General features: G+C 42.8%; 2 protein-coding genes across 2 annotated transcripts; both read left to right on the forward strand.

Annotated features, from left to right (window-relative positions):
- The first annotated feature begins 1836 nt into the window (after positions 1 to 1836).
- prr18 (proline rich 18) lies at positions 1837 to 3441 on the forward strand. The gene has a single exon (XM_061087659.1). The coding sequence runs from the start codon at positions 2059 to 2061 to the stop codon at positions 2821 to 2823; it is 765 nt and encodes a 254-aa protein (XP_060943642.1). The 5' UTR covers positions 1837 to 2058; the 3' UTR covers positions 2824 to 3441.
- A 15167-nt stretch (positions 3442 to 18608) lies between these two features.
- Positions 18609 to 21026, forward strand: tbxtb (T-box transcription factor Tb). Its single transcript, XM_061087679.1, has 8 exons — positions 18609 to 18814; positions 18913 to 19177; positions 19306 to 19440; positions 19622 to 19683; positions 19783 to 19844; positions 19949 to 20125; positions 20440 to 20572; positions 20756 to 21026. The coding sequence occupies exons 1-8, from the start codon at positions 18609 to 18611 to the stop codon at positions 21024 to 21026; spliced, it is 1311 nt and encodes a 436-aa protein (XP_060943662.1).
- Positions 21027 to 21678: the final 652 nt, after the last annotated feature.

Here is a 21678-nt window from a genome sequence, read left to right on the forward strand (position 1 = left end):
TTACAAAGTTGATCAAAAAGCCTGTCTGTTGGTCAAAATGTCCATGTCATTTTATTCACACATATAAATAACGCAAGTTGTAGGTTGCCATAAAGTGTAGAGTATACAGTATTATATTTTGGATTAAGTTATCTGTTTTGCAGACTAATATTCCATTGTAAATTGCTTATTTGAAAGTAAAAACAGGCACAGGCCTCTTACGCTTAGTTGTAATATCGTAAATTTCATCAGACATGAAATTACAATAAAATCTCAATGACATGTCAATACAAATCAAGTCAGTAACACAAAGCGTAAAATATGAGCATCCTCTGGCAATATCAAATAAACCGTCCGAAAACTATACATTTGCGAGGAAGTATTGATTTTGTCTTCTACCCTACTCTGAGGGAAACAAAATCACACTGAATCAATGGTGGAACTGTCTGGGTGAAAGTGCAGATAACAGCAGAAAGGAAGAGAAATCAATATCGTAGACTATTTGTACATTTCCCCTCACAGGTCTCTCATAGGCTGCATGTGGCTGCAAAGAACAACAATGGATCATCTATACACATCAGTTTATTGACATCTGAGCCTTTATTGACCAACTGAATGGTTAAAAACAGACTGCATGTCATTGTTCCAAGGGCGTGTTTTTTTAGTTCAAGGACAGGCATAGTTATCTTTAAAGCATCAAAATACAAACAGCATGTTTATTACCACATCCATGTAGTTGCGGAGGTTTAGCTGCTTTACTTGTTTAAATTTCTAATTATTTTTTAAAAAAATAGACCCAGGTGACCTGGCCCACATCTGAAGCCAATTGTTATATATACAGCTCTGGAAAATATTAAGAGTCCTCTCCAAGATTATAATTGTCTCTGTTTTTAATATTTATACTTGTGTGTTAAAATAAACTGAACATGTTTGTTCTATTCTTTAGACTATGGCCCAAGATGCAAAAGATAAAGTAACCTGCCTCCTCCATTTCCCCTGGGTTGTAGTTAAAGCAGACAAATGAAATGTATTTCAGGTATTTAAGGGAATTGTTTTTAATCGCATACGTGCACATGTCACAATATTTCCTGTGGTGTTATACATTGACCTGCTGGATGTATTGCTGTCACGATCATTTGTTATTATTTATTCGTTCTAAACCTGCCTGTTTGGAAAATTCTGTTCTCTTCTCCCGGTGCTACTTCATAGTTATTCCTAGTTTTTCATCCTCAAACAGTTCAACAATATAATGCCACTTTTTTATTGTTTGCTGAGCTTTTTAGAAACAGCTAATGGTGCAGAGTGAGGTAAGAGAACTCTCTATTCATCATACCTGGTTTATCTGCAATGTAGATGTTATAGTCAATGTTTTTAATATGAGGAAAGGGAATTTGCTTTATTTCTGTTCACATCCCAGGGTACCCTGACTTCTGGTTTGGGATCTGCTGCTCTTAACTACTGACAACATTTCTCTCAAATTTCAAATTCAACCCAAAGTGAAATGTCTTCCATACATGTACATGTAGATTTAAGACAAATCTGGAGTGGTCTCTCATTTTTTTTCTGGAGCTGTATGAGTCCATATTATATTTATCCCGTCTGCTGGCTCCCACAGTTCTTTGACGACAGTTCTTGGTTTTATGGTTGATGATCCATTGCTGCTGTAAGGAGAGAACAGGAGGCGGATGTGGCTCATCGCTTCAGGAAGTTATTGGCAATTATGAAATGACATCACCGCAGTTTTCTTCGTGGCTTTGTTTGGTGCGTGTCCTGGCCACGCCTCCGCCCCGCCAGGCTCATATAAAGCATCCAGGCGGAGTGTGCGCGCACCAGTTGAACTCACAGACTGATTGAACTCACAGACTGGTTTGAGCTCACAGACTGGTTGAGCTCACAGACTGGTTGAGCTCACAGATTGGTTTGATCTCCGGCCGGCGCAGACAACAGGTGCAGCCCCCCCTCCACCACTCGCTGCAGGATAATGCCCACGGAGCCCAGCTCGTCGCTTTGCGCACGGCCTCCTCATCCGCACTTTGGACACTTGCACGTTTTTATATCCTGATCACTTCCACGCTCAGGATGCCTTTTCCTCCCATCAGCCTCCCCCAGCGGATCTCCTCTCCGGGACGGGATCTGTTCGGGAAGAAGAAAGCCAACGCAGTGCCTCCTCAGACTGAGCTCACCAGCAGATCCGGAGGAGACAGAGGGGGGTCGGAGAAGGAGAAGCAGTCCAGCCCTTGGACCTCGGCGAACCTGAGGAACTTGGGGCGGAAAGCCCAGCAGGACAAGAGTAAAAGCCCAGCTCAGAAGCCCGGGTCCGGGCAGGAGACTCAGGTAAAGTGCTCCTGGCTCTCGGTGCCCAAACCTCAGGACGCATCGGAAGGAGTCCGGCGCTCCAGCTCCATGGACTCCGCCAGGCACCTCCACGGCAAGGACGAAGCGAGGAAAGAGATCCAGTTCACCCTCAGTCTCACCCCCGAAGCCATCCTCGTCATCCAGAAGCGCAACCTGGAGAAGCAGATGATGGCGAAGCAGCAGAAGTGCTGCGCCTCCGCGGACTTCAGGCACCGGCGAGTGTTCCCGACCAGGAAGGCGCACGGTTCCAAGGGCTGCGCGCCGCTCGCCAAGGAGGAGAGCAGCGAGCAGGACATCACCGCCATCGTGAAGATCTCCCTGCTCAACGACCAGTACAAGTACGACGATGTGGAGTACGAGGAGGAGGACGGAGACGTGGACGAGACGGTGGTCAGGAAATGTAAAGAGTGGCTGAAAGGCGTCGAGAACGCGTCCTCTCTGGGAAAAGTGGAGAAACTTTCTGCACTGCCGCACCTTAAAGGCTGCTGACACCTGACGTTTGGGTTTTGAACTCACAGTGAGGATTTGATGGAGAAATGTGTGCACCGATAGAGGCCTGCTGCTGTGGCATCTTAAAATGTTTCATTGTGTACTGGACCTTTGTGGATATATGGGGGGAGGAGCATTATCTACTTGTCTCCAAAGGAATGTCCTCCCGTCTGAGTTATATCCTATACAAGATGTCACTACCTGAAAAGAATGAGTGGTGTTAGAGGAAGTAGAAATGCAAAAGTGGAACACAATGGAATAAGAGGAAAATTGACAAAAATCCTTTGTTAAATCTTATTTGCAGCCTGGCTCACCAGACAGCGCTTGTTATGATCCACAGGGACTTTGCTTTGATGCCCACTCACTCAATGTTCTGTTGACGTTTGATTTATACCTTAATATTCTTGTCCTTTGCACATGTTTTTTTGTTTTCAGTGGGGCGCCTGTGCAGTTTGCGTGAAAAGGGGGGGATGCAAAACCGTCCCTTTGTGTTGGGAGAACAATACGCTGTCAACCACAGCTTTCTATGCGCCTGGTGCTGCTGAAACCAAACTGGACTGTTTGATTTGGTTCCTCTAGAAAGAGGGTGTTATCCTTTGTAGGGATTTATCAGTCATGTACAGTATTTAATATTTACTAAATATTTGTACTGTCAAAACGTTTTCTCAGCTGATGATTTTATGCTGTTTTAAGTAAAAAGAAAATCTTTTTTTAAATTACACAAGTGTCCCAGAGCCTTTTAAATCCTTTCCTGATTTGTGTTGTGCTGCCTCTGAACTAATTCTGCTGCTGATTTGCAATTATTGAGATTTCTTCTGCACTTCCGGCCAGTTCTCAGACAATGTTTGAAAAGCTCTTTGTTGCCACTGTTGCTACCTGAGGCCATGTGGGCATTAGTGCTCTAAGCTTCTTAGATTTCCTGTTAAGCAGGGTTGATCAGTGTGGCCTACACTGTATGGGCCAGGTGCATGATCCCTTCAGGAAATGACTTCCAGCCCGCTTTCTTTTGTCATATTAAAAAAAATATTTGTGTGCAGCTACATGAGGTAATAGGGTTAGTACCAAAATGTGCCAGAAAGCCACGATTCACAGCAGAGGTGTTCTAACATTTTCTCAGAGAGATCATCCAGACATTCTCCGGAGGGGATGTATGTGTGAACACAAATGTCTGAGTGAAGGCCTGCAAACTTCTTGCGGGCTTTCTCCGGCCGGTTCCCTAGTGAAAAGTCTGCTGTAAGTCAGAAGGAGCTGATTTTAGAACACAGCAGGAGATCGTCCGGGGGATTGAGCGAGTGGGTGTGGTGATGGCGTTTCTAACACACATCAAATTCATATAATTACCTCACTACGGTTGAATGCCTCCGATAACCAGTACAGTGTCTGTGTACACTGCATGCTTTTCTTTCAGATTCAAATAACGTCATTGTGACCTTTAACCACTGAAATGTAATTACTTTGTCTTTGAGTCCAAGTGACAACTGATCAAAAATTGAAGAAATTCCCACAAGTAGTCTTGAGATATCACAATCAAGAGGCTACTTTGGCCACCGAAATCAAATCAGTGAGTCAGTGAGTCCAAGTGAACGTTTGTACCACATTTGACGACATTCCCTCAAGGTGATCTTAAGATATCATGTTCAATAAAAACATAAACATACTTCGTGAGGATACCTTGACCTTTGACCCTTGGCTACCAAAATCAAGTGATATAATCTTTGAGTCCAAGTGAATGTTTGTGCCAAATGTTAAATGATACCTTGATGGCCTTGCAGAGATAACCCCTTTCACAAGGTGAAAAATGAGCTTTGTGAGGTCACCATGATGTTGATCTTTGACCTTTGACCACCAAAATCGAATCACATCATCCTTAAGATCCTTCAGGTATTCCTGAGACATTGTTTTCACAACAATGAGAAAAAACAGAAAGAAAACAAATATCTCAGAATGAAAAAGCAGGGTCACACATGCAGAAGAAATCAACGAAGATGTCAAGAGAGTTTGTTATGAAAAGGGCCGTTGCAGTGTTGTTGGGCTGTAAACAAAAACATGTGATCTCCACAATGGAATTTATTCGTTATATCCTGACCGCTGCACCAACCTTCACCTGAACTATCCAGAAATGTCTGTGCTGTTGTGAACGTGTCTGAGCAGAGGGTCTCCTTCTGCATTGTTCGTACGTGAACATTAACCTCTGCAGAAAGTCCGGACCCAGTTCTCCAGACGTTGTTTAGAGTTTGATCCTGACATTTCCATACTCATGTGGCTCAGGACAAATTTTCCATACAGGTTCAATTCAGGGCTAAGAAACAAACCAGTAAAAGATCATTTAAGCAAAATACCTCTTGCAATACAACACACAAAGGGAAATGAAGTGATAAAGACCCTGACCTCTTTGTTTCTACCTTCATTTTACTTCACTGATCATTAAACCACTCAAGGGAAACTCAACACTCACATCAAAGCCTTGGACGCAAATTCAGGCTTCGCTCAGGGTCACAAACACAGTTAAAAGAATGTGTACAGTGTGGATGTTCCCTGCAATAAGCTCTAACTCTGTTTGCATTGTTCTCTGTCACTTGGAAACCAGAGTTGTTGTTTTACTTTAACAGCTCGGACAGACGAGTGTGACGTTTAAGACAATCTTGCTCGCCAGCGACTGGTAAGCTGTTTTTGAAAGTTTACTACTTATTCACTCAGGTGACATTGTCGTTCGATGTTTTGTTGTTGTTGATGCCTAATCATTATTTCTATTTAGAGAGAAATTCCAGATTTCTCCGAAGGCCTTGATTTGTCATGAGATCTGTGAAAGACCTTCATCAGTCACACCCACTCCCCTCGACTTTGAAAGAGCCCTTATTTCCTGCTGGTGTCAGAAAGGTATTTTGAAATGACCCACACATCAGCACTTTCACGTTGTTGTACTCCTGTCCTACATTTTATTCAGAAAAAAATCGAGTAATAAATCAGGTTTCAAACATGTGTCCTGGTGTAACAAACTATTATGGGACAGTGCATTTCACTGCAGGTTCTCTCCATCTGAGAATACAGCATCATGGCGTGAATCAATGTTCCCACTCTCGGTCACAAACTGGTTTTATTGTCGCATGCGGCAGGCTGAGATCATGGCTGAGCCCGTACAGTCTGTACCAAGAACTGCTCGGTTCTCCGTGCCTCCCCGACGATGACAACTATCCAATGCAAGTTGTGTAATCCTCGTCCATTGTGTCATTTCAGTCGTGGCCTTGTTTACGGGCCTCACTCTGGTATTCATTACTTTCTGATTTAGGCCTGACGTCAGCATGGTTACAAGTAGAAACACTTTCTCTTTGTTACTTTATATTAGCTCCCTCCTGCAGATCTCTATGTTTTCATCCCCAGCTGGAAACGGTTTCTGTTTACACCCACAGCCTCTCATGTCTTTAGTGTCAAACTCCCTTAACAGAAGTGAAAAGAATATGTCTGCAGGCTTGTGTCCACCTCGCCGCAGTGTCATGATCACAGTCTGGAGGAGTGACGTGCTGCAGCATTATCCTCCACTGACTTACGGTGGCAGCAGGCGCAGATGGACGCTGCCTTGAGCTCGTCACTGACACTGTGCAGAGAACAGACAGAGAGAGAGAGTGAGAGAGCAAAAAGATCTGCAGGTTCTCTCCTCTGCGCCACCACGGCATCACTGTGGCAACAGAAACTGATAAATCCTGCGTGTCCTGTAGCTCTTATGAGAAAAGACAAAACAGTCACTTCCTGAACAGACTAGGGCCATAAACTCTGGTAATGTGGTCATTCATTGGCGGCCTGTTAGGAAGGAGACATTTCCCAGGGACAGGGCGACCTCAGAGTGGAGACAGATCACAGAGTACGGTGCTCCCATAAAACATCAAGCTCAATGTTTTATTCTCCATTTTAAGGGTTATAAAGTGAGAATGGAGCTCAGGGTTTTTCTGAAGTTAATCTACTTTGACATGCATCATTCTACTCGCATAAATCTTGTTCTTTTGTAACATGCTTCACATTTTACATTTCTTTTCATCTTATATTTACTCTTTGCCGGGATACATCTACCTCAAGATGTTGTAGTGAAACCTGTCCCTGAAAGCTCCCTCTGTAATATCCTTATATTGTCATTCTTCATTGTACCGAGATTACAGGCACTCAATAAAGAGCAGAAGATGAGGCAAGGTGAGGGATTTGTATAGTAGAGGAGGTGGGTTTTTATTAATCCTGCGTATTTCCTTCTGGGCCTCTTTTTGTAAGCATTGAAGGAACACACAGTCAGGCTGTTGTGTGGGAGGATGCTCTCAGCAGACGAGAGGGATTACCAGAGAGGCATTCTTTTTTTAATCTTCACTCAGGCGAGCTGAAGGATCACTCCAAAACCAGCTAAACTGTCCCCCCCCCCCCCCCCCACCCCTTGTTGATAGGCAGGGGATGAAGTGACAGTTGATCCCTGGAGGAGGAAGAAGGGGGTGCAGGACTGCAGCTCAGACACAGAGGCCAGAGTCCGGCGTCAGGCGCAGCTGGATCAGGTTGATACATGTTGTATTTGTACTAACACAAAGAAACAATAAGGCAATCAATAATGTGATTATGATATTATTTGTAATCAAAACTGACACTCTGCTCTCTGCCTTCACACTTAAGTAACACTTCCTTTCAGCTTATCTCCCAACAGTTCCTTCAATGTCTCCTTTTTTTTTATCCTCCAGCGCCATCTAGAGGCATACAGGAACATGCACCATCTCAGAGATGCTCTGTCTTGTCGCTACGCTGCTCTGCTCAAAGACAAGCTCCACTCACAGAGAGTGCTGCTGCAGCAGAGAGACGAGAGGCTCAGAGCAAAGTCAGAGCCCGAATCAGAGCAGGTAAATCATCAGGAAACATTATTCACGTCTTGTGCAGAGACAGACATTCACATATAAAGGGTTCAAATGAAAAGTAAGTTGTTATTATCTGTAGCACTATATTTCTCTCCAGTGTGTTATGCCTACAAAATGTATCACACCATAATCAAAGTAAATTTAAATTACCAGGCCCAGGGTTCTGTGTGATAATTATTTTGGGTTATTTTATTCAACAAGTTCACTATGAGTGCAGCTCATACTTCTGTCAGAGTCCTCTTAAACTCGATCAAGCTGCACCAAATTTCTCGCTCATAGATATCATTCACCTAAATCGACCTAGATTTTGTCATATATCTCGATGAATTATTCCCTGAGAAATCTGTGAAAATGTTGAAAAACACCCTATCTCACTGTGAAAGTGATAACAATAAATTTTTGATATTCCCCTTGATCTGGATCCACACCGAAACCCCAGGAATTCTTCCGTGACCGATACCCATATCCTTCCTCCAAGCTTTATGGCAATCGGTACAGAGGTGCAAACATAACCTCCTTTGCGGAGTTAATCAGGTCAAACCCATCTGACATAAATGAATGAGAGATTTCTCTCCTGGTTGGTTATCCAGTCTTAACACTTTACACCAGGGGTCAGTAAGTGTTCACACATCAGGAGGATGGACGGGGGGTTCTTCAACCTAGAGTAGATGCATCTTCCCAACAGTAACAGAGGGCTTGCAGACGTATACAAGCTTGTATTAATACTCACATGGCAACTAAAATGACTCACACACAATAGTATGTGTTCTGTGCACTATGAGACCAGAGAGATGTAGTTAAGGCGCTACGCAAACACACAATAACAGGCGTCTGCTTCATTTAGAGCTGAATGAAAATACTGTTGGTGTTGTTGTCGCTACCCAAAGGCCAGACTGTCACTAGCTAGTGTGGAAAAACAACATTTCTATTGGAATCCATGTCAGTCAAACATTAACTTGCTGTTTCCAGTCTGGACAGATTTCTTGGATCATTATCTGATAGGACAGACGTGTAATAGATTCAGTTCAGGTTCGATTAAATATCGACTACAAGCCTGAGTTTCAAGGTTGACTTTTTTGAAATCATTAATTTCCATATTTCAATTTCTCAGCAAAACATTATGGACATTTTTTTGATCTGTCCATTCGCCTTTCTCCGGTGCACCTGTCACTTAATAGAAATGCAAAGGATTTTTCTGTTCTGATGTCACGGTTTCTAAAATAAATGTTTGGCCTTACTCGAAATTTAAAATCCACGACTGACACATTTAATTTTAAAGCTGGGAACTTTCTTTCTAAATCTGTGAATTCTTAGAAAATACTTAAACTCTCTTCTCTCTTTTTTTCTTTCTTAATTTTCATTTGTGCATATTTCTCCTTCCGTTGTGATTTACTTTTTTTGTCTCTGTCCTAAGTGGGTGTGAAAAGAACAATAAACTTCAGAGAGGTGGGGGTCTAACATGAGAGAGATCCTGTCTTATCTTCCCCTCCTATAAAAGCTGAGCTCCTTCAGGAGGATGTAATTGTCCCCTCTAATGACTTGCACTTGAGATGGGGGGGATAAAGACACAGCACAATAAAGGACTTTAGAGACCCTCCACTTGGAATCCTTTGCTTCAAGTTGCTGAGCAAATCTTCCTTAACTGGGATGGAGAGGCTCTGTCCCAGACATGGCGGTGAGGCAGGACCAAAGCAGAGGCAACAACACCTGCTGGGGCCTAATTGGTCCTTGGTGCAGTTGAATGACTTCCTGTGGCTGCGTGTTTACTTCTCATTTGTTGTGTGTGCTCTGGTTCCCAGCCCCTGACACAAGGGAGGCTCACTTTAAGATCTCTATTCCCTCATTTCCTGTCTCTGACCGTCTGTCTGCCGCCGTCTCTCCTCTTCTCCACTCAGAAACAAAAGAAGCTGGCCGTCTCCAAGCTGCAGCACAATGACTCGTACCTCAGGTCTCTCCCCAAAACCAGCTACTACCAGGTAGATCACTGAAAGTGTCATAACAACAAAAAGGACAATGTCTCATTCCTCATAATAACATCAAAATCACTCTTTTCTGAGATCTTTGACCTGCAGAAGCAGTTAGTGGAGCGTGGGCGTCTGAGAACCCACCACGAGTTGGAGTCCTTTTACACGTGCATCAAGTACAACAGTCCCCCACCACAGCTCCAGAGAAGTCTGCAGGATGTCCGGAAAAAGAGTTAAGTTTCAGCTCCATTAATACAACTTTAGATTGTCTTCATCTAAAGGCCAATTTACGGTTCTGCGTTTTTGAAAAAACGGACAGATAAGACCGCCCTATCCGTCGTGAAACGCCCTCTCCGAGCGCTACGGAGAGCTTTTCGTACAGGTCTGATTTTTCTTACTTCTCCGTGTTGTGTCGGAGACCCGACCGACAGCTCTTGGCTGTGATTGGTCCGCGAACGACATCATTTCCGTATGACGTCATTTCCGTACGACGTCATTTCTGTTCGACGTCATTTCCGGACCTGTAACTTCCTGATTCACAATAAACACAACTACGATTCTACGATTAATGTGACGTGTGTGTTAAGCCAGCGGAGTTGTCCGGCTGACGGTGGCTCGTTAGAGCACTGAGGGCATGTGTGCACGGTCACATACAGTTATAACGAGCTTTCAAAACGGCGCTAGCAGGCTAGGCTAGCGGGCTAGGCTAGCCACCATGCTAACTGCGGTGGTAACAGTGCAAGAACCTGCCGTCACGACTTTAATTCCACTTCTATCATGACACTGTTTCTATAATACCGCCAGGTTAGAAGCAAACACTGGGTAGTAGTTAGTGCCGGGAGTCCCTGCTGACTGTGTGTGGAAGCTGGGAGGGGAGCTAGCTTCAAGCTACACGGAGCTTCAAGCTGTGGAATCAGCAACACAGTTCGGAAACAAGACCGGGGAACCGCTGCACTAAGAAACGATAACATCAGCATTTTGACCCGCTGGGTGTCACTTTATTTAGTTCTGTTAGTTGCCATGGTTCAGTGTGTGGGACGCAAGCTAACAGATGTAAACAGAGACACGTGGACTTCTTCTTCCCAAATGGGGTAGGCTTCTCTGAGCTTGTCTTCCGTTGCGCCACCTATGGGTTTGGCGGTGAATTTTTTTTCTACGTACAGTGGTCGGATTAGTAAAAATCAAAAAGACTCTTTGCCCCCCGTGGAGCCCTCTCCGAGAAACGGAGAACGTAGAAGTATATAAGAGCCTTTAGAGATACAGTTTGTGGAAAGAATCTTCATGTGATGTTATGATGTCGTAATGTTAACAGTGCTGGAAAGCAGGTCTGCAGCTGATCTGACGTCTCAAAGCAAGACGTCAGAAAACAAACACCCCTGCACTGCTGAGGAAAGAGAAGAGGAGGATGACGTTTGCTGTCCCAGGTTGTGTATATCTATGCTTCAATAAGTCTGCATTTGTTTTGAATCAGATTCTGTATGGACCACTATGAATATTCATAATTTTTCCTCCTGCAAAGCATATTTCAGTGGCTCTGTTTATCAAGTAGATAAATAAATATAACTGTAGCTTCAAACCATGTATTAACCCATACAAACATGGTTTTTGAGGAGATTAAATGTTTGTCATTGTTAAACAGATGTATTGAAAGGCTTATAGTAGATTCACTATATTTTAGGAGCCCTAGTAGAACTGGAGTTTTACATTTCAAAGGTTTAGGTTTTGGAGATGGTACTCAACTGGTCTCAACTCTGGATCTTTGTTTGCGCTGCCTTCAAGTGCAAACACAGAGTCCACTGGAGGCTTGTTTAGCACGCACCCTCCTGCAGGAGAGAGCTGAGTACTCACGTAGAAGTGAGAGGGCCAAACTCCGATCTGACCTCTGTGCTGCGCAGCCTCTTCCCCCCTGGGACGCTCCGCTCCGACTCTCGCAAACATCATCTGGGGAGGGGGATGTCGTAATTATGTCCACTACAACAAAGATATAGCAATTGGGTCGGTGGTGTCACTTCATGCCAGCACTGTGAGCAGATGTTAAAATGTTTGGAGCTTTTCTTTCCTTTTAAAGCTTTATGGGCTTCCAGGCAAACAGAGCTCCATTTGCGGAGAGTGGAGAGATAATGTGAGAGCCTGTTTGTGGTTCCACTCATCATTAGTTATGTGCTTTAAGTATTCTACCTGCTATGAAAACAATATTATTTAGCTTTAGGACCTTTATTGAAGATAAAACTTCAGCTGATGCATAACTGACCTTGTCTTTCAGGTCATTAACTTACACACACACAAAAAACTAAACGTTTCCCTCAAGACTGACACTTCTGGCTCTGATATTTCAACTTCTCACAGAGCTTGAAATTAAATTGTCAGCCCTTTTTTAAATTTAAACTTTCAGCACTTCCATTTGTATCTGATATTTGAGCTTAATTTCACTTTAAAAACTACTTCAAGTGTCCCACAATTTAAATTATTTAAACCCTCTTCTCCATCTATAATCTTTTTTATTTGAACACCCTGAAACAATGATTACAACCAATTACACAACAAGAGGCAATTACATTCAGGCAAAGTTTAAAATACATAATTCAGAATTATTCTGTGCCACTGTTTTTAGTTTTAATGTGAAGAAATGACTCAGAATGAGGTTTTATCAGGTCCGCTTTCACTGTTTGCACCTGTTCTCTTCAGCCTCTGTGTCCCATGTGTTTACATGCTGTGAATGTATAACAGAACAGTGTCATACTGTTAATTAGGGCTGAGCTGTGTTTAGTAGGAGCATGTATGATGTTAGTACGAGGCTGCCACTGTGAAGCTGCACATCGGCTTGGGGACATTAGGAGCTCAGTAAGAAAGCCAGTGAAGACCAGCGCCGACAAGTCTTCCATCAGTGTGAAATCGCACCACTCCACAGACAAACATGGAGACAGGAGCTCACCCCTCCACCCGCCGCACACCCAGCCTGCCTGTGCCATGAACGCATTCCCCGCCTCCATGAGAAATACCCCAAATAAAAGCAATTAGAGCTGAAGCCAAAATATAGAGTTGGAAAAAACCTTGGCTATTTTCTATATAAGTAATGAGCAAATTTCTCCAATCTGTCCTGTTTGAGGCTATTTATACGTTTATTATTAGCTGCTGTGATTTATTGGAAAGTGGAGGCTATAATTCTCTATATTTGTGGCCATCTGGTCATAGTCCCGTCAACATGTTGAATTTCACAAGTAAGCAGTACCGATCAGCAAAATTAAATTTACCAGAACATACCACGTCTATTACTATAAATTGACCTCAATGAGTGGAAATTGAACATAAGACAGGGCTGGTGCTGCCGCTTCCTGTTTTGTAGGAACCTGCAGGGCCGCATCTTTAAAGAGTAATTCGATTTTTTCCACATTCAAGCTTCTACAGCGCCACCTGTCAACACGTCAGCACGAATAGTGTGCATGTACGAGTGGAGAGGTTCTCCTCCTCATTCCTCCACCTGCATCCTGCACAGCACATGGGGTTTGTATAGATCTGCTACCTGCTGCACTGTCCTGTGAGTAAACGCTGCCTTGCTCAGGACACCTCCCTGCAGCCAGTTTGCACCCAGCAGACAAAGTGTGTTGTCACCCGAGTGTGCAGTGTTATCGGTCGTGAGCAGCACCACAATATGGCTGCTCCTGTGAAGTAGCACACCGTTAGGAATATATTAACAAGCCGACATTTTGTGTGCAGGTCACATATCAAGGCAGCAAGAAAGCTGATAAACGAGTTTTTACACAGTTGTGAAGGGATGACGCAGTTGGTCTTTGAGACTAACTTACTGCAAATTTGTGTGTGTGTGTAGGTTTTTAGAGAAATGGTCTGGTCCAGGAGAGAGTTCGACTGAGCTGATCTTCGGGGGCAGCCAGGAGAAGGATGCAATTGAGCCGGTGTTTCCCAAGGTCGGTGTCAAAACCATAGGGGCAGTAATCCCACTTTACAAGGCCAGTGAGAGCAGTGTTCACTCAACTGCCTCTTTAAACCCACCCCGATCAGCAGTGACATGGATCAATGTGGGATTAAATGTGTTTCCTTTGTATCTAGTTTAGCCTCCTCTCATTCTGCAGTTTTGGGGGTGCAGTCATTCAAGCTGTTGCCTCACAGCCGGCTAGGGCCTTTTGTGTCAAATTTGCATGTGTGGGTTTTCTCTGGGTTTTCTGACATCCCTTTTCAGTCCAAAGACATACAGGGTGGGTTAATTAGAGACTTAACTTGCTTCTAGTGAAGTGAGTTTTGGCGTGTATGGTTGTTTGTCTCTCCGTGATAGACTGGAGGGCGACCTGGGTGTACGTCCAGTGTCAGCTGGCATTGGTTTTAGCCCCACATGACCCTCAAAGAATAAGACATAAACTGTGTCTCAATTTTAGGGGCCTCATCCTTTGTGACAGACAAATATTTCATCATTGGCAGCTGAGGCAAGTCCCGCCAATGTTTTCATGAATAATAATAATAAAACTGCTGTGACAACAAGCAAAAACGCACAACCGTCCAAAATAGTCACCATGAAACTTTGAGCAATTAAGGAATAATGCTCCAGCTCAAAGAGTCACGTCATCATGACTTCACTGTATACGTCTCTCCCAGCTAATGCTAGTACTAACTTTAAGCACAACAACAAAAACAGTGGCGGATATATCGTATTTTAATGAACGTTGCTTGTGGCTTTACTTTTCTGTTTTCGAGCATACCCAAACACAACCGGTCCAGCTAGTTTCATAAGACGCCGTTCTACTACTTCCGGTTTGAGGACAGTGGGCACAACCGTTTCAGGAAACTGTAAAATACTGTAATAAACATTGTTTTAAATAACCAAATACATAAAAATTCATTTTCTGTTAATAATGACTTGTGAGATTTTGGTCCCCCCCAATGTTTTATGACTACAGCCTTGGCAAGATGGCAGCATTTTGGCTTCATTTATTGATAGTTGGAGTAAGCGGAGACTTCATCTTTATATCAGTCCATTGGAAAAGCGATACAGCTACCATCAAATAAAGTGGGGGCCACTCTTTTCTCTGTACAGGAATTATCAAGCTGCCATCAGCCACCAGGTCTTGGCTTAGCATTTATTGTCAATCTTTACAACGATAGAAATGATGAAGGGAGAGGCTGGAAAAGAAAAGTCAGATGCGAGATGAGGTGATGCTCAGGTGCTGAGCTGAGCACATACGGACAAGCACGCAGGACTCATTTTTCCTCTCACCTCTGTGTCAAATTGGGCCTGAGCAAACAGAGGATGAGCCTGGGTGGAGGGAGAGCAGTGGAAGGCAAACAGAAGTCAGACAGGACTGGTAAAAACATTACTCACTGCGGCTTTTTGAGTTGACGTCTCAGATTCACCGCTGCCAGAGAGGCCTGACATCCCTGTCCAGCTTTGAGTGTTTGTGAGGCACCTATAGTACGTACTGTATGGACGAGTTGGAATGTGGTGCCACAACCACCATACCTTCATAACATACATGTCCTGAGTTTGTTATATTGTTCTGATAAGTATAATGTATTTTTATTTCTAACGTGGTTATCTCTTCATTATATAAGTGATAGGTAAATAGTGCTGACGCAGGCGGCATCTTCACTTCTTAGTTTGTGAAAGTATAAAGCTATAGGTAGAAAATGTAAATATCTATATTCTAAGATCTTGTTTGTCTTGAGCCACAAATCTACCTTTTTATTTCCCTGACATTAACATGGATGAATCACAAGGTGTTAGCTCAATTCTTTGGTCATTTTCATGGCTATGTTCAAGTAACATGTTGTAACATTATATTGTATATTTAAGAGTTTAGATTTTGTATATCCATCTACACTCATAGGCTACATTATCAGGCACATTATACATTTGTGCTTCATAGTTGATTTAACAAAACTGAGTACATGGCATGTTTTACAAAATTGTAAGCAGGAACATAAAGTGATTTATGTTGATTCGGATTGGATTGATCTGTGATGGTCCTTTAATCTTTAAAAGGAAGCAGAGTGAACACATGCTTTAATGTGTTTACTTGACTTGCACCTGCATTTTATTTACCCTTTGATGGAAGAGGCAATGGGCTGGGAGATCTATTGCTACCATAGAGCAATAATGTTAATTTTACAGTGCTGCAGTCTCACATCAGGAAGTGGCCAAGTGGGACAGTCAGCACTGGGTGGGGTGTTGGAGAAGTAGAGAAAGGCACCAAACGGAACACTAGGACTGTGGGAAATAACACTGGCTATGACACCTCTGACTTTTACACCAGTGGTTACCTCAGCTCATACCCCGGGGTGTCTCTTTTTAAATTACTTAACGATTAATGGACAAGTAAATGATAAATTAATGTAATATGTGCCACCTTTAGATGAAAGCCCCCACATTTGCAACTCTGCAGCCCAACATCATGAGGAACTTCCAAAGCAAGATGCCTGATCTGGTAGGTCAGCCGTCAACGTAGCCTCTTTTGGTGACAGTGTTTTGTTTCCCGACACAGGAAGACACATGACAACCCTTCACTTTTTTCTCGAACCAGACACCTGAGATCCCTGAGCAGAGCAGGAGAGCAGAGATTTACTTGAGACGGCTGAGACAAATGCATCGTCTTTGCTTGACCAACATGGCTTTTTCCCAAAGGTTGGTATTGTAGCAAAGTTCTGAGATTGTATCCCCTTTCTATGAGTTTGAATTGGATTTTTTGAGTAGCGATCAGTGAGGAGACAGAAGATCAGGAGCGTCGTCAGAAAAGTCTTTCAACTGCTCTTTAAACTGAGTGGGGTTTGTTTTTCTCTGCTTGCTGTGAACTCTGGTCCAGACTGTTGGACAGAGAGAGAGACTCACTGTGCTGGCAGGAGGAGCAAGGCGTTCAAGATTTGGTTAGTAACCCAAACCAGCCACAACACAACACCACAGGGCACTATGGAAGCTTACACATAGCTGTCACACGCTATCTGCCATTTGATGTTTGTAAGCTTTATATTTTATTTGTTTTGAAAGCCGTCATGGAAACAGGTCGCACCGAATAGAATTACTTGCATACAGTGGTTTATATGTGAGTACACTGATGCATCACATCACCACCTATCTGGATGTAAATGAGTTCATGTGTTTTCCGCTCTTGTTCTTCCAAAGGTTCTTCCAGGTATTAACCCAAACCAAGGGAAGACGAGCCAAACCAACCAGCCACCTCTCAGGGACCTGAAACAGACAAGTGTCCAGAAAACCTCCATGTCCCCAACAGCTGAACAGAATGACCCCGTCCAGGTGCATGAAAACAAATATTTTAAACCTTGTTTTTGTACTTGTTTGTTGGAGACAGAGGAGGGATTCTCACTTGGCATGTTTCATGGTGTTTTCTTGGCAGCCTCAGTTGTTTTGAGACTCTGGTTTTGGACACAGCAGTGTGCTGCCGGAAAACACCCGATCCCTTATCCATGGAGGATGCGTGTCAACAAAAGCACTTACAGGTAAAATTATTTCAGTGAGGTTATTTTTCTAAAGATTACTTTTTTATACATATTTGTTTTTCTTTTCACTTTAGATCCTCGACCGTGGGTTTAAACTGTGGAGGAACTACACAGAAAACAAAGATCATTGAAGAAATCATCACCTTTTTATTAGGAATATGTCCAGTTTCTGTCCATGTTGTGATTAACCCATATAACACACTTTGATACTGTCATACAAACATATTACATACTAAAATAGGCAACTATCTATATCTATCTCATTTGTTATATTTTAATAATTCTTATGCTATCTCTTTCATTGGTTTTAGCACATTTTACACAGTAAAGACCTAATGCGTGTGTGAATTTTATGAAATTAAAGTATCACTATAACAACATGTAAAGTTTCTAATCACAAACTCCACCTCTTTAGAACCGTTTTTAAAAAGTGATTATGATGTGTAATTTATATTTCAATGTGTGTATACAATTTATTTTCATTGGCTTTCCCTGCAAGTGTCTGAGCATTGATAAAAGTACCATATAAATAAAATGTAGAATTATTATTTACATAATATTAGTTATTGTTATTATTGTTAATACAAAAGTTGATGATAATTTATGGCCACTAGTTGGTTCTATTTATTGACACTTTAATGGCTGTTTTTTTGCCGTAACATATTATCACATTTTATGTATAAAATCACAAGGCAGGAATTATCTAAGAAAAAACTGCTTTAGTGTGTCTCAATACTTCCTGACTTACCTTAGCTGAGTTATTTTAACCCAACCACATTGGATTGACTCATAACTTTTTTAATCAGTAAAACCATTCACCATAGATCTGATAAAACCTCAAACAATCAGCATTAAATTATTTATTTGTTGGTCATTATTTTAAGATTTAAATGAAGAAGTTGTTTGAGAATTTAGAGTTGCAGGACAGTGCATGCAGAGACACTCATAATAAACAGCAGTGGCCATGTTCATCTAGAAATGACACATGTCACCCAGATGTGTTATCAAGAATGATTTCGACAGTGCTCGATGGCACAAGAAATAAACTTGCTGAAGTGAGATTAGAGACAAATGTAATCCTTGTGGCACTGAAGACGGACCAGGGACAGTCAGACTAGTGGTTTAGCTCTTGCAGGTGTGACTTTGATCTAAGTGTCAATATTTACAGGTTGATGTAATAAAGTAGGTTCAACTGCTCCATTCACTTCTCTGTCATCCTGTGGACCTCGGTGATATGGCCCCTCCCAGCCAATCAGCAACAAGCCCGCAAAGATCAAAGAGGAGACGAGCCAACCACCTCTGCTCCAAACACCCATCCTGACATGGAGCTCCTCTTCTCTCTATATATTCGGACAGTGAACGTCCTCGGTTAAAGTTTGTCTCTGCGGAGACACAAGAAGAGGAAAGAGACTCAGAGGCAGATTTCATTTTTATTTCTAACTGACCGTGAGATCAGAAATATTTCGCCCTGGAGCTGTTGGATAGGATGGCCTCAGGCGCCGGTGAGGGCCCCGGGAAGAACAGCAACTACCGGGTGGACCACCTCCTCAGCGCGGTGGAGAGTGAGCTGCAGGCCGGCAGCGAGAAGGGCGACCCCACGGAGAGGGAGCTGAAGGTCACCCTGGATGAGAACGAGCTTTGGCAGAAATTTAAGGATCTTACAAATGAAATGATAGTAACGAAGAACGGCAGGTAAAGAAAAAGAAAAAACATCCCATGTTGAAAAATACTGAACACCACACTTTTAATATAATGTGTGTTACTTTTATTCTGTTATTATTTTCATTAAGGCGCATGTTTCCTGTGCTGAAAGTCAACGTGTCCGGGTTGGACCCGAACGCCATGTATTCGTTTCTGCTGGACTTTGTGTCTGCGGACAACCACAGGTGGAAATATGTGAACGGGGAGTGGGTCCCCGGGGGGAAGCCTGAACCTCAGACCCCCAGCTGCGTGTACATCCATCCGGACTCCCCCAACTTCGGAGCGCACTGGATGAAAGCTCCGGTCTCATGTAGCAAAGTGAAACTCACCAATAAACTCAACGGAGGCGGTCAGGTGAGGAGACGAGTTGTACTTTGTATGCAGGTTTTCTTTCAGATAATATTTGATTTCTTAATAAAAAATCGAAATGAAAAATATAGCTCGATAATACGAAATAACTGTTCTAACGTGTTGTTTTTCAGATTATGTTAAATTCCTTACACAAGTACGAGCCACGCATCCACATCGTGCGCGTCGGAGGCCCGAGGAGGATGATCACCAGCCACGCTTTCCCAGAGACACAGTTCATTGCAGTAACTGCATACCAAAACGAAGAGGTTGGTAGCTTTTTTTAAACACGCAATTTCAAAAATACTTATTCTATACAATGATCTTTGTTGTATGTGCGTAAAATGATCTGCGTAATTTTACGCACGCTTTGAATTTGGAGCTTAAGTGAGTTAAATTATGCCAAACACTATCCTGATTATTTTTTGTTTGTTTATTTTGTGGTTTTAGGTAACTGCTCTTAAAATAAAGTACAATCCTTTTGCCAAGGCCTTCCTGGATTCAAAGGAGAGGTAAGACTACATGTGACGTCGTTTTCAGGATGTAAGAAACAAATTGAGTCCAGCGATCTGTCTAAAATAAATAAATTATGTCTTACTGTATTTTTGCAGAAGTGATACCAGAGACATCAGAGAAGATGCCAATGAAAACCAACAAACAACTTATTCTCAATGTAAGTGTACACTATAATGTACCCCCAATTTGTCATGCTTTACAGACAGGTAATTTATATAGAGCTCAAATGGTCCCATCATGTCTGTTCTCTTGTGGAGCCAGTAGGTGGCTGGTTTATTCCTGGCACAGGCTCCCTCTGCCCCCCTGCCAGTCCCCATGGCCAGTTTGGGGGTCCCATGTCCCTTTCGCCATCCCACGGCTGTGAACGCTACTCCACCCTGAGGAACCACCGCTCTGCCCCGTACACCAGCCGGTACGCCCATCGGACCAACTCGCCCAGTGAGTGCCCTCCTCCACCTTTCACCTTCATGCATTCAGGAATCACACCACTTCCTCCCCGGCTATTAACAAGAAACGCAAACAAATGTTGCAGAGTGAGGAATGTTATGCATTCCTCTGGCTTTTGTGTGAGTGGAGCCACAGAGCTGTAAATGGCCTGGCTTCAGAAGAGGAATGTACGGCCAGAAGATTCACATCTTTGACTGTCATAGCTGCTGCTATCAGAGAAACCACTGGTGTAGTGATAGAGGGTTTGGTTTTTGAAATAATTTGTGACTTTTAAGCCTCCGTAACCCCAATGCCTCTGTTTGCAGCTGGGTACTCCGATAACTCATCAGCTTGCCTGTCCATGCTCTCAAATCATGATAACTGGTCCAGTCTGCAGATGCCATCACACTCCAGCATGATGCCCATGGCCCACAATTCCACCTCTGGTAACAACTCTAGGTTTGTGTAATCGCTCTTTTTTTATTTGCATTGCATCCACTCAAGACAAAAATAAGAAATTCCCTTTATTTCTAAATGGATGCAGTGTCCATCTCTTCTTCCGATGTTTCTGTTTTAAACTTGTACATACCTGAAAAAAGATTCCAAGATTTGTGAGACGTTTTCCTTTCCATCTCTCTGCAGTCAGTACACCAGCTTGTGGTCAGTGAGTAACTCACCCCTGACCCCCATGTCCCAGAATGGAGACTTAAACAACAGCCTGACATCCCAGGTCCTGCGAGGGTCCAGCAACTACTACCCAGGCCTGGCTCACTCGGTCACAGTGCCCTCCTCTGGCTCTCCCATGTATGACAGCGGCGCTGCCACAGATGTGCATGACACAGCTCAGTATGACGCCTCTCCGCACGCACGAATCCCATCATCCTGGACCCCTGTCACACCTCCGTCCCTTTGATGGGAGGGGGCTGGGATAGAGATGTTTTCAGGGAGCTTGAATTAATCTTAAGATCTTTTCAATCAAACTAATATCCACATTTCTTTTGGTCAAATAAAAATAGAGTTCTTGAACTGAAAGGTTTACTTTCTAATGTTATAAGACACGTACAGTTAACATATGTATTATGATTCAATATTTCATATAAAGTATATATTTTTGGTTGATTTTCCATCAGATGTTTATGTTCAGCAGAGCAGCAAAAAGTACATTTTAATATTTGTGACCCAAAAACATTTGGACCTGCTTATGTTAAGCATTAATCCATGATATTCACAGAATTAAGCAAATACAACATATACAGCTGAAAATGTAAACATTGTTTATAGTGTGAATGAGAAAGCAATTGAGGATCTAACTGTAAATAGAATGATGAAGCTTTTTGTGCTTCCATGACCCTGTTTGAGTTCTTATGTTCCAGATGATTTGAATGATTAAATCAGAAAAGAAAATGTAAATACTCTGCTACACAGATGATTCTCTATTTTCCATGTCATTAAAAACAACATGTCAAGGTCTCTTGTTTGGCTGATTTTAAGACCATGTGCTTAACTTCCTGTTGCTCATTGCTCACTACACTGGTCTGCACCTAGTTTTCAAGTTGTCATAGTTC

Source organism: Limanda limanda, chromosome 15 (assembly GCF_963576545.1).
Source record: "Limanda limanda chromosome 15, fLimLim1.1, whole genome shotgun sequence".
Lineage (NCBI taxonomy): Eukaryota > Metazoa > Chordata > Actinopteri > Pleuronectiformes > Pleuronectidae > Limanda > Limanda limanda.